We start from the raw sequence: 12,575 nt of genomic DNA, 5'->3' as shown, positions 1-12,575 counted from the left end.
CCCTGTGAGGGGGAGGGGCTAAGGCTCTGGGCGGCGTCAGACCTTGTGGGCCAGGCAGGGTTGTGTGCCATCCCAACCACAGCCCCCCCATCCAGCAAAACCCTGCCACGCCACCCGCAGCCCCCCAGGGCTCGGCTCACGCTCCGTGACATGCAGCGGCCAGGACAGAGCAGCCCCGGGATGAAGGGGCGGGATGCAGATCCGACGCATCAGGGGGCTCACCCGTGGGAACCGAGCCGAAATTGACTTACGCGATAGACCCGGAAGTGGGCCAGGAACGGGAAGGAGCGGCGCAGCACCTCGAAGCGACGCATCTCTCCTCCGCCACGCCGGGCACCGGTGGGAACAAGGGGCTGTTGGCTTGGGGAACCCCTATTCTCTATGCCCCAGTCACTCACGCGAGGGGGACCAGGTCAGAGGAGAAGGGCCCTTCCAGGATTCCCCCCGGGGCCTCGGGCATTACACGGCTGTCACTGGTTCCACGAGGTCCGGTACTGGCGGCAGGCTGGAGCTCCGGGCTGGGTGAAGGGCTGCCGTCCCTGTGTGCCCTGCACAGCCTGGGGAGCGCAGCCGCAACCTCTAGACAGAATAAAAGGATCCCGCCTGGCGAGAGGAGAACCACACGGGAGCCTGCGTGGGTGTCACCCCAGATCAGCCCCTCACGGGCTCTCTGCGGCACCCCGGCCAGCCCGCTGCCCCTGTGCCATGCCAGGTGGGTGGCAGTCTGCCAAGGCCCCGCAGGCACGCACGCTCGGCTCCACCGCGTGGGGACAGCTCCTCCGTAAAACCCAGACGATGGACCGGTAACCCAGGGAAGCCACAGTGGCCAGCTGGAGCGCAGCGTCACGGTACGGCTGAATCTGACATCCGCGCGGAGGGGCTGCGAGACATCGGCAAGCCTTTGAGCCACGCTTTAAAGGCTTCTCTGTCCAAAAAACCGGACTCCTCCCAGGGGCACCGCTCTCTGTGGCCCAGCTCTGTGGCCCCTGCAGCCTGTCCGCAGCCGAGAGGCTGTTCCTGCTTTCGCGGGCCGGACACTGCAGGGCTTGTGTGTGTGTTTGCCTTGAGCCCACCCCCCTCGCTCCGCTCCGGTCCACAGTGGCTGGCTCCCACCCTCTCTCCCCGGCTGCCAGCTTGGCTGGAACAGAGACTCGATGGTATTTGCAGGGAACACTTTTTGATCAGCAGCCAAGAGGTCAGATTTAACTGCGGGCTGGAGAGGCTGTTTCCGGTGGGCCTCTGGCTCGGGATTTCACACAGCTCCTCAGTCTCCTGCACTCTTGCTTAGCCCTCCAACAAGGCACCCTGTCTACAGCCTCCCCCGTGCATCTCTCCACGACACCCCCCTGCCCGCTCCCCCACGCACAGACTGCACTGAGGAAAGGAAAATCTCGGCCCGCTCGCAGCGACCTGGATATCCGAGCCGCAGTGTTCACACTCCCCGGAGGGTTTATTTTTGTTCGCTTTGGCCAGGCTCGGAACCACAGTCCAGCTCATCTCCTCACACCGTGATCCCTGCTATTCAGAAGCCAAGATGACTGGGAGCCAGGACGCCTGGGTTCTATTTCTGGCTCTGCCATAGAAATGCTGCTTGGCCCTGGAAAAGGCTGTATGCCTCAGTTTTCCCATCAGGAGAAAGCTACTAACCCAACTGGCAGGCCACGTAATTAGCGTGCCCCCAAGGAAAGGCATTCATGGGCCCAGGTACCCTGGTGATAGGCACATGCGAAGCACTATTAACAGTTCGTAAACACCCCATGTCAATGTGGGAATCTCTCCCCCAGACGTCATTGAGATCAGCCCATTGCAGCCTCATGCACTAGCCCTCCGAGGGCTCCAGGAGCCCCCAGGGTTTTGACGTGAGCCCATGTCTGCTCTCTGGGTGCACACAGTGCCCGACCAAACGGTGCCACGCACAGAATCTCTGCCTGTGGCCAGGGCTCTGCAGTGCACGGTTCGGCTGCCGCAGCCGAACCGAGAGACAGAGGTTGAGAAGGGAGGCCCCTAGTCCAACCCCTGAACTAACCATTGCCCACCAGGGAGTGCACAGAGGACAACCTGCTGTAGGAAGGGCCAGTGGGTGGCTGAGTCACACGAATCCCCCCTTTCTCCCCCAGGCAAGTCCCACATATCCAATAACCCCCAACCACCACCAGCCTCACGCTGCGCCACGGGCCTTCTCCACATTCTTCTGCCCCAGGGCCGTCTGGCTAGGACCAGGGCCAGAGCCACCATTGCTCCACTGACCTCCAGTGAGATCAGGGGAACTCCATGCACCTCCAGTGCTCCCGTTCTTGGGGAGTCCATCAGCTCCCATGGCCCATTCCCAGCCCCTCTATTGGCAACACCCCGGTTAGGTGCCATACATACAACGGGGGGAGAGGTTGGGGGCAGGACACAGCAGCTGGGGGATGAGCCTTTAGGGCCAGGTTCCAGGCTCCTGCCCAGTGATCCCGAGGGAAGGAAGCAGAACATGCTCCAGAGAAACCCCGTCTCGGCTGAGCCGTCAGGGGCTCACGCCACTAACGGGGAGCCAAGCGCTATTGGCTTTAACAGACCTGGAGCCCAATGGCGAAGAGAAATCCCCCCTCCCCACTGTAGGGCTGTTCAGAGGCCAGAGCAGAGCCTGGGAGTCAGCAGCCCTGGCCAGGCACGATGCCGCTGTGTGCCTCAGTTTCCCCCTCTGGGGATCATGGCAAAAACCTGCCTGACAGGAATTAGCTTGGCAGATCTTGCTCTCAACTAACTTCAGTGGGAACGGGACGGGGCACTCGGGCTGAGAAGTGCTTTGAGATCACAGGGTGAACGGAGCTATAGATCCTCTGACAGCTTGGTAGCAATTTCTCTTCTCTGCCCATACCCTAAGCAGCTCTCTAAGACCAGGCTCTGAGTCAGGGCTGAACCCGAGCCCCCTTCCAGCCACACACAAACCCATCAGGCCCTGGGTCCGAGGACCCTGCCAGGGGGTGGGTCAGAGCCCGAGGCCTGCCGGATCTGGAGTCCAAGCCCTGCCATTTTGCAGTGTGGACGCAGCTGGAATTGCGGAGCTGAGTCAGTATGGATGGGATAGCATGGCTGGGAACCTCAGGTTACAATGCCAGGAGGACGCACAGGCTGGGAACTCCGACTCCCAGGAGCCAGCTATACAATGCCAGGTGGATGTCCCCAGGGAGGGAAGGAGGCAGGCCACTGCAGGGTGGGACCACAGGGTGGGACCCTGTGGCCACAGGCATGTGGCTGCCCTGGGCCTGCTCAGAGTCTGGGAGCTCCCATGAGACAGCAGAGTGGGAAGGGGGGAGGAGAACATCCCTTTAGTCCTAAGGATGGGTGGGCCGGGGGGGGGGGGGGGGGAGTGGAGCTAGAAGTGAAGGCTGGCTTCATGGCCGGGTGTTAGCAGGGCTGGCCCCAGCTGCTCTGGGTACAGGGACAGCGGGGGTGAGAACAGCACTGGACGGCCCCCTCTGGAGACAGCCCAGTGTGCCATGCACACAGGCAGGATCTGCCCCGTACGGCTGCAGAGAACAGGGCAGCTGTCAGCCCTGCCGCCGTCAGGCCCGCACCGCCAACAAAGTGCCCGGCTGAAAGACTGGCCCCCACGGCCGGGTGAGCCCAGCTAGCCCCACTTCTGGGCACTCAGCATCACCAGCAAAGGGGATCTCGCAGCCCATCCCCAGCCCCCGCCAGCTGGATGGGGCTGGTCCCTGCTTCCCTGAGATTCAGCCTGGGGGCCCCCCTCCCAGCCCCGCCTGGGAACTCAGCCAGGTCACGCCAGGGAACGTCTCCCCCTCCCCAGCTGCATGCAGGACCATAGCAGGGCATTTCCTGTGCTCCCCGCCGCCCCGTGCACCTGCCAGATGGCTCAGTGTGGGGGCTTGTCCCCGGTCCAAGCCGGGGGAGCAGCACTGGCCTGGCTCCCTAACACTGTGTCCTTGTCTTGCCCACGGTTCCAGCCGGTCCCGCAGGAGAACAGCTGGCTGAGGGCGCAGCCAACAGCTCCATGGAGATCGCTGGTGCCGTGAGAGAGAATAGCCCAGGCTCTGCCCTGCCCTCCTCTGCCCTCACCCTGCAGCCCTTCAGGGCCTGTGCACCTGGCTGCGGCCCCTGCTCCGGAATAGGGGGGCTGCTTTCCGACCACTCCTGCGGAAGCTGGAGGGGGTGGGAGGAAGAGAGCTTGGCCCAGCCGGATTTCCCCAGATCAAACACCTGGTAGGTTTCATACCCCTCGGCCTGCATCTTCAGCACCCGTTGCCAGATGTGGGTCAAGGATAACCTCGTCCACAGCACAGCGCCCCCTGGCCCTGCACTGGGGCCAGTGCCCGCTGCTGAGTCCCCCACCCTGCAGCACAGAGCTCTCTGGCACTACACTAGGGCCAGCTCTCACTGAGGGGAGAGCGCCCCCTGCTGAGCCCCCCACCCCGCTCTCCCCCACAGCACCCCGGCCGGTGCCCCCTGCTGAGCCCCCCACCCTGGTCCCTGCAGCACAGCGCCCCCTGGCACTGCTCTGGGGTACTGGGGCCAGCACTGACTGAGCGGCCAGCGCCCCCTAGTGCCAGGCTGGGGTACTGGGGCAGCACTGACTGAGCGGCCAGCGCCCCCTAGTGCCAGGCTGGGGTACTGGGGCCAGCACTGACTGAGTGGCCAGCGCCCCCTAGTGCCAGGCTGGGGTACTGGGGCCAGCACTGACTGAGAGGCCAGCGCCCCCTAGTGCCAGGCTGGGGTACTGGGGCCAGCACTGACTGAGAGGCTAGCGCCCCCTAGTGCCACGCTGGGGTACTGGGGCCAGCACTGACTGAGAAAGCTCCCTGCCGTGTCATTGCTCCCAGCAGCACGTTGTTGGCAGCCGAGAGCACCTACCCTTGCAGGATCAGCCCCCCAGCTCCAGACTGCTCCTCTTGTCCCCGGCTGGGTCTTACCCATGGTGCTTTGCACACACAGGGAGTCGCTCGGGGCCGTGCTCAAGGTTTGACCATCCCGTCCGCAGCTCCCCCAAACCTAGCGACAGGCACCTCAGAACCGAGTTGGGCTGCCAAGCCAGTTGCCTCTGCGCCTGCCCCCCAGGCCCAGCCCTCTTCTGTCCCCACGGGGCACCCTTCCCTGGGGCAGCTGCAGCTGCCACCTGGCCAGGCAGGCGTGGAGCTGTGAGCTCCTAGGCGGGCCGCTGTCAGCGGCAGTGGGCTGAAGACTTTGGGGCTGGCACTAATTCCCACACACCGGACTCCCAAAACTGAGCCCCCTCCCCCCCCCCGACCCTTCCTTAGCAGCCTGCACGGCTCATTGTCTTCCACGCACCGCTCGCCTTTTGCGCACACAGACAGGCTGGCGTTGCTCTTCGCAGTCTGACCCCCCGCCCCATGCTCCGCTGAGCCGGGAACAGTTAATGGAACATGTGCGCGGCCCCCTAGGGGCACGGCCCATGTCCGGGCCCGGCCCTCAGCTGAGGCGCTCTGGGAACTGGGGCCCAGCGAGCCGGGGGAGGCCCTGCACACGGGGGAGCTGTGCGGCACTAGGCTGGTAGGAGGGTGCGTCCATACTACGGAGTGGGCGTTAGCGACTGAGGCACTGTGCTAGTCAGCGCCAAGCCCCGCTGGAGCGGAGGGTTTCCCTGCGGGGATGGGCCTGGAGGTTGGGGCAGCATCCGCGTTATGACTCAAGCCCCGAGACGCAGGGCAGCAGGTGGCCAGTGCGGCTCAGAGCAGCTGCCCCCTCCCCCCACACAGACGCTAAGAGCAGGTGCAGAGGGTCACACATCACATGGCCCTGCCCCCCCCCTCTCCAAACACCACCCCCAACCGCTCCACCAGAGCCCCCCAGGGCTGCTGCATGCACCCTGCCCCACAGCGCTGGGACAGCAGGTCACATTTGCACGGTGGGCAAAGGAGGAGCACGGCTAGGGCTGAGGCCCGCACTTGTCCCCAGACCAGAGAGGCCCAGCCCCAAAGCCACAGCAGGGTCGCTGCCCCTCTTCCTAGAGATGGGGGTATCCCCCAGGCGTGTGCACGGGCCCGATGCTGCCAGGGGCTGAGTGCCTCCACCCCCAAAGCTGCAGTGGGAGGCGAGGAGCAGGCCCTATCCGAGCCTGGAGCGGATTTTCAGCCACATTGTGTGTGGGGAGGGCAGTGGGCCAGGAGCTGGGGTCTTCTGCTTCCCCTATTACACAGCGCCCTGCAGCTGTGGCGAGGGGCTCATTGGCATGCAGGCCCAGGCAGCGCTGCGGGGAGCGCGGCCAGCTCAGGGCTGCCAGGCACCACCATGCCAAGGGCAGAACAAGGCCGGCCCCGTATGCAAGGGACTCCCTCTCCCCCCAGGGCCAGCACGCTGGGGGGGCACAGGCTGGCACAAAGGGGGGCTGGGACACAGGCTCCCAACTGGCCCCATGCCATGGCCACAGAGGAGAGTCTCTCCCTCCGACCCCTGGTGCGCCAGGAACCTGGCGTGAACACACTGCAGCTCTGCACCCGCAAACATGCCCGCCAGCATCTGAGCCAGTGTCCTGGGCAGCTGGCAAGGCCCCAAGCCTCAGGTTACACAGAGGGCAGACCTCCTATCCGCCCCCAGGCAACAGAGGCGGCGCAGGCTAGTGGGCAGAGCAAACGCCTGGGAGGCGGGAAAAGAGTACAGGGGTCCAGGGAATTGGCAGCCTTGGGTTCAATTCTCTGCTCTGCTGGACTCCCTGAGTGACTTTGGTCAAGTCACTCTGTGCCTCAGTTTCCCCAATAATGCCCCTGCTCTGCCTCCTGGGGTGGGGGGGTGGGGTGGCGGAGCTGACTGCTGTGGGTCTCTGTCAACCGAGCACAGCCCTGCTGATAAACTGACCTGATGGCGGGTGAGCAGCAGCGCAGTGGGGAAGGGGTTAAACACAGAGTGCAGAGTCAAATCTCTGCCCTGGCCCAGCTGGATTCCAGCCCGGACAATGGGAGCTAGGAGACGCCGGAGCCAGGAGCCCTCCACAAGCAGCCAACTGAGGGGCTCCCAGTGGCAGCACCCTCCCCAACCCACGGTAGTGCTGAGGCCAGGCTCTGCTCGCCCCAGGACCTCCACCGTGCTCCCACGGCCTGACGCCAGCCACGAGCAGCTGCGCAAGGGAACAAAGCAGGGCCTTGGCCGCTCTCGCCCGGCTCCAGCTCAGTGTGGACAGGGCTACAGCTCCCAGCTATTCACCAGCTCCGCCCCACGCTGCACAGACCTGCCCAACCCCCCATAGCTCCCAAACCACCAGCCTCTGCCCCCCCAGCAACAGGGACAGCCCCGATGAACTGCACAGGCCCCATCCTCTCTCTGGGCCCAGCCACCAGCCGGCAACGCCATCTGCCCCCACACCTGGGAACCCGACAGGTCCTTCAAGAAACCCGGCTGCTGGCTGCACTGATGGCCCTGGGCTGTGATGGTATGAGACCTGCCCAGCCCTGATCATGTGCTCAGCGTTGCCCCATGACATCGCCCAAAAGGTTCACCAGCCAGAGCAGCACCCCCCTGCCGTGTCCCCATGCCGCTCATGGACAGAGCCCCCCTGCTCCCAGCCATTCACAGACAATGCCCTCCTGCCATGTCCCCTTCTCCTCCCCACTGACCACAGACAGTGCCCCCCTGCCATGCCCTCCCCCCCACCATCACTTACGGACCACGCCCCCCTGCTCCCCACCATTCAGACAGTGCCCCCTTGCCATGCCCCCCCCCATCACTTATGGATAGTGCCCCCCTGCTCCTCACCATTCACAGACAGCGCCCCCCCGCCATGTCTCCCTCTGCTCCTCACTGACCACAGACAGTGCCCCCCCCCGCCATGTCCTCCCCCCTCCATCACTTACGGACAGCACCTCCCCCTGTTCCCCACCATTCATGGATAGCGCCCCCCCACCACATCCTCTTCTGCTCCCCACCATTCACAGACGGTGTCCTCTCCAGCTCCCGCCACTCATGCACAGTGACCCATTGCTCTTCACCATCCACAGACACCGCCCCCCGCCACGTCCTCCACACCCCACATCGCTTACGGACAGTGCCTCCCCCTGGCTCCTCACCATTTACAGACAGCACCCCCTGCCACATCCTCTCCACCCCCTGCCACTCACGAACAGTGACTCCCACTCCCCACAGTTCACAGAAACCATCCTCCCCACTCCCTACCACTCACGGACAGCGCCCCTGGCCCCATCCCCCCTTGCTCCCCACCGACCAGACAGTGCCCTCCCCACTGCATCCCCCCTGCCATCATAAACCCACCCACCCCCTCTAATGCACTCCACATACCCACTACACACCACCCCCTCTAAACATTATACTCCCTATACCCTTCCCTTCCCTAACACCACCTCCCAATTTGCTCACATCCCTCTACACAATACAACACCCCCCACACACTGCCCTTCCCCCCACCTCTCCAGAAGCAGGAAGGCTTGTGGGTCCCATCACCTGCCCAGCTGAGGGGCCCTGGTGGTGGCAATGGTTTTGCAGAGCATAGACTGCAGGGGATGGGGAGGGGGCATTTCCCATCCTTATTCCAGAGGCCCCGTGGGCAGCCCTCAGTCAACGCAGCCAGCCTGCGACAGCCCAGGAGAGACGTCCAATGGCAATGGAGGGGCACCTGCTTATGGCAGGGGCTGGCCCTGGCCCCCACTGATCCACCATTCCGGGATGGCTGGATTCATTCTTTGACCTCGGGCGAGTCCCGCAGGCCAGAAGCCGGCACGTTCACAGGCTGGCCACTGCTTTGCTGCCCCTATGTCCGGGACTCCCACTGGGCCTGACTCTCTGCAGTGCCCAGCACCCCAGTTCCCAGCAAGCGTGGCTGAAGCAGAGGGTGCTCGGCAGCCCCGAGCGCACCCCAGGGTGCTGTCTGCTTCCAAATATACTGGCCTAAATGACTTGCCCACGGTCGGACGGCAAGTGTGGGGATAGGACCCAGGAGTTCTGAGCCAAGCCCCATTCCTTCAACCACTAGGTAAAACTCCCTCCCTGGGTGAACAGGGCCAGTTGTTTTAGGACGCGCCCAACACACAAGAGGAACAAGGTGTCCCCCCCCCCCCCCCCAGCGGCAGTCGGACCCGCTGCCCAGCTGCGTTTGCTGGGAGGAGCCTGAGCAGGTGCCGGCCACCTCACCCCACACAGCCGATTGCCAGTGGCCGGCACCTGCTCAGGCTCCTCCCAGCAAACGCAGCGGGTCCAACTGCCGCTCGGGGGGGGGAACTGGGAGCCCACCAATGCCCCGGTGCCCAACGACAGGACAGTATTTTCTGCACTTCAGCCAGACGAGCTCCAGACATTTGTGGCAATTGGCAGGGGAAACACGCTCCCATCTCGCCCTGCTTAGAGCTCGTTGGCATGGTGTGTGGATACAGCCTGGATCCAACAGCACACACTGGGCCACACACACCCCGGTGCTGCTCCAGCGCGCCCAGCCCAGCCCAGGAACAACCCAGCCCTGCCCATTTCCATGAAACAGCTGGAAGCCTGGACTTGGTCCAAGACCGTAGATGCAGCAAGCTGGTGACCCAGCTGCACGCGACCTTAGCATCCCCCCAGGAAGGGTGCGGGGTCTTCTGACTGCAGCCCCCATCCCCACAGCTCTGAGGACACCCCTGCTCCACACGCCCACCTGGGGTGCTTGCCAGCAGGGCATCCATGCACCTGCTGCCCCTTGAATCCCATGCCATGCTGCCCACTCTCTGCCTAGAACGGACCAGCCCACGGCCAGGGATCCAGCCCCTCTCAGCATGCTCCCTTCCCCGGATACAGCACAGTGCCAGGCCCGGGCTGGTCCCGGGCTGGACAGGGCAGGCTGCAGCCCCACACGGGAAGCCGATTGCCTCCTTCCAAGGCAGTTCTTCACCTGTGCTTTAGAAAACAGGGGCCAGAGAGCACCAGGGTCCTGGGCTAGCTCCCCACACGCTGCCCACTCCTGTACCTGCCCCCCCTCCTGCTGCTCCTAGGCTGGTCCCCTCCACCCACTGCCTGGCAGCTCACCTCAGTCCCAACCCACAGCCCCCTGCTGCTGCTGCCACCCTGCACTCCCCCGTACCTTGATCCCCCGCCACACACATCCCTGCCAGTGCCCCTCAACCCCGACCAGCAGCCTCCTGCCATCCCAGCTCGCAGCCCCCTTCCCCCAGCTGCACCTCAGTCCAGACATGAATCACACTGCCAGTTATGCCAACCCATGGGGCAGTTTGCCCTGTGGCAGGCTAGGAAAGGCTCAGATTCATGGGTGCTGGGATCCATCTGGGTCTGAGCACCAGCCAGCAGTGGGGAGGGCTGGCGCCGAACTGGCCCAGCTGCTGGAGGCCAGATCCAGACAGTGCCCCGGGGCAGGGAGCCCTGCCCCTGCCAGCCCCCCTCCTCTCACCCGGGAAAGCCAGGCTGCACCCAGAAGCCCCTCACCCACGTTTAAAAGAGGAGCCCGCCTCGCAGGTCCCCGCGGGATAGGGAGCCGGGACCCCGGGTTCTCGCTTGCTGGGGCACCTTGGCCGGGTCACAGCCCCTCGTTGTGCCTCAGTTTCCCCAGCTGTTCAATGGGGAGAACAGTCCCCCGGCTTTCGTGAAGGGCCGCAGCTGCACGGTGCGGGGCTACCAGCAAAGCCGCGCCCGAAGGAGAGGGCCCCCCTGCCCCACACCATCCCTGAAGGCCCAGCAGCCGGCCCCCGACGCTCCAGGGGTTCGCGCCTCGGGGGATACGGCCCCCCGCTGCTACCCCAGGGCCCGGCGGAACCAGGCTCGCCCCCGGCGGCGCCCCGCTGTACTGACCCTCTGGCCCGGCCGATCGCCCCGCGGGCCGGCTGCGGCGAGCGGAGCCCAGCGGCCCCCGGGGAGCCGGGCGAGAGCGCGCCGGGCGCCTGCCGCATGGGGCGCGGGGATGCCGGCGGCTGCGCTCAGCGGGGCGCCGGGCGAGGGCGAGGGCTCGGAGCGGGCCCGGCCCGGCGGCGGGGCAGGGGACGGGGCCGGCCAGGCGCATCCTCCCCGGCCGGGCTGGGCCGGCGGCCTCGCTCCGCACATGCTCCCGGCCCCCAGCGGGGGAAGATGGCGGCTCGGCCCCCCCCCCCCCCCCGGCCGGGCACGGGCCTGGAGCCGGAGCTGGGGGGAGAGGGGCCCGGCCCATGAGCGGGGGGGCAGACGGGGGCGAGAAGCCCAGCTGATGGGCGGGCGGGCAGGCAGGCCCTGCTGGGGGGGGGCAGGGCACGGCACACCTCGGGGTGGGGGGTGGGAGATAGGGGCGCAGAAGCCCAGCTGATGGGTGGGGGGGCGGGCAGGCAGGCCCTGCTGGGGGGGGCAGGGCACGGCACACCTCGGGGTGGGGGGTGGGAGATAGGGGCGCAGAAGCCCAGCTGATGGGTGGGGGGGCGGGCGGGCAGGCAGGCCCTGCTGGGGGGGGCAGGGCACGGCACACCTCGGGGTGGGGTGGGGGGGGAGATAGGGGTGCAGAGGCCCAGCTGATGAGTGGGGGGGCGGGCAGGCAGGCCCTGCTGGGGGGGGCAGGGCACGGCACACCTCGGGGTGGGGTGGGGTGGGGGGGAGACAGGGGCGCAGAGGCCCAGCTGATGGGTGGGGGGCTCACGGGCAGCCCTGCTGTGGGGTGGGGTGGGGGTGAGCGAAGAGAGGGGCGAGAGGCACAGCCTAAGGGCTGGGGGGCTTAGGGGCAGCCCTGCTGGGGGGGGGGAGATAGGGGAGAGAGGCACAGCTGATCGGTGGGGGCAGGCAGGCCCTGCTGTGGAGGGGGAGAGGGGGGGCAGGGCATAGCCCGGGGTGTGTGTGTGGGGAGGAGATGGGGCGAGAGGCACAGCCTAAGGGCTGGGGGGGCTCAAGGGCAGCCCTGGGGGGGGGAGGATAGGGGCAAAAGGCACAGCTGATGGGTGGGGGCAGGCAGGCCCTGCTGCGGGGGGGCAGGGCACAGCCCAGGGTGTGCGTGGGGGGGGGGGGGGAGACGGGCGAGAGGCACAGCCCAAGAGCTGAGGGACTCAGGGGCAGCCCTGCTGGGGGGCGGGGGGGAGACAGGGGCGACAGACCCAGCTGATGGGTGGGGGCAGGCAGGCAGGCCCTGCTGGGGGGCAGGGCTCAGCGCGGGGTGTGTGTGTGTGAGGGGGAAGACAGGGGCGAGCGGGACAGCCCAAGAGCTGGGGGGCTCAGGTGCAGCCCTGCTGGGGGGCGGGAGATAGGGGAGAGAGGCCCAGCTGCTGGATGGGGGCGAGCAGGCAGGCCCTGCTGGGGGGTGGGGTATTCTGCCCGTGTGGGTACGGGCCATGTGGGTCAGGGGGTGTGATTCCCTCCATCACTGGTTAAGCCAAGCCTGCCCCACAGGGGAACCCCAGACATCCCCTATGCGTGGGGCTGGGCTGGTTTATAAGAACCCTTCACCTGCTTGCAAGGGCCCAACCTTGGGCATCAGCAGCCCAACCCAAGCGCCCAACCCAGCCTTGGCATCAGTACAGGGAAGTGAACGTATTCCAGACCAGAGCAACCTTCCCTAGTACACAGCTCTGCCCGCACCCCTCAATCCCGACTCGCAGCCCCCTGGTACCAGCCCTGGGATCCCCCCCCACAGCTCTGTCAGCACCCCTCAATCCCAGCCCACAACTCCCTGGTACCAG

The 12,575-nt window shown here is 66.0% G+C and overlaps 1 protein-coding gene across 10 annotated transcripts in view; it reads right to left on the bottom strand.

Moving 5' to 3' along the window:
- The window catches only part of TNK2 (tyrosine kinase non receptor 2), a 75,275-nt gene that overhangs the window by 34,544 nt on the left and 28,156 nt on the right, over positions 1 to 12,575 (bottom strand). Inside the window, exon 1 of one of the 10 annotated variants that reach the window (XM_073359089.2) lies at positions 10,738 to 10,811. The exons of 8 other annotated variants lie outside the window; for them this stretch is intronic. Coding sequence is in view for 1 of the 2 variants with exons in the window: in XM_073359085.2 (XP_073215186.1) it covers positions 252 to 314 (63 nt within the window). In the remaining variant the exon portion in view is untranslated. Of the gene's footprint in view, positions 1 to 251; positions 1,088 to 10,737; positions 10,812 to 12,575 lie in introns of those variants that run through there. One more of the 10 variants, XM_073359085.2, reaches the window with a different exon arrangement.

The sequence above is a fragment of the Lepidochelys kempii genome, chromosome 9 (assembly GCF_965140285.1).
Source record: "Lepidochelys kempii isolate rLepKem1 chromosome 9, rLepKem1.hap1, whole genome shotgun sequence".
Classification (NCBI taxonomy): Eukaryota; Metazoa; Chordata; order Testudines; family Cheloniidae; genus Lepidochelys; species Lepidochelys kempii.
This window is presented reverse-complemented; position numbering and strand designations above follow the sequence as displayed.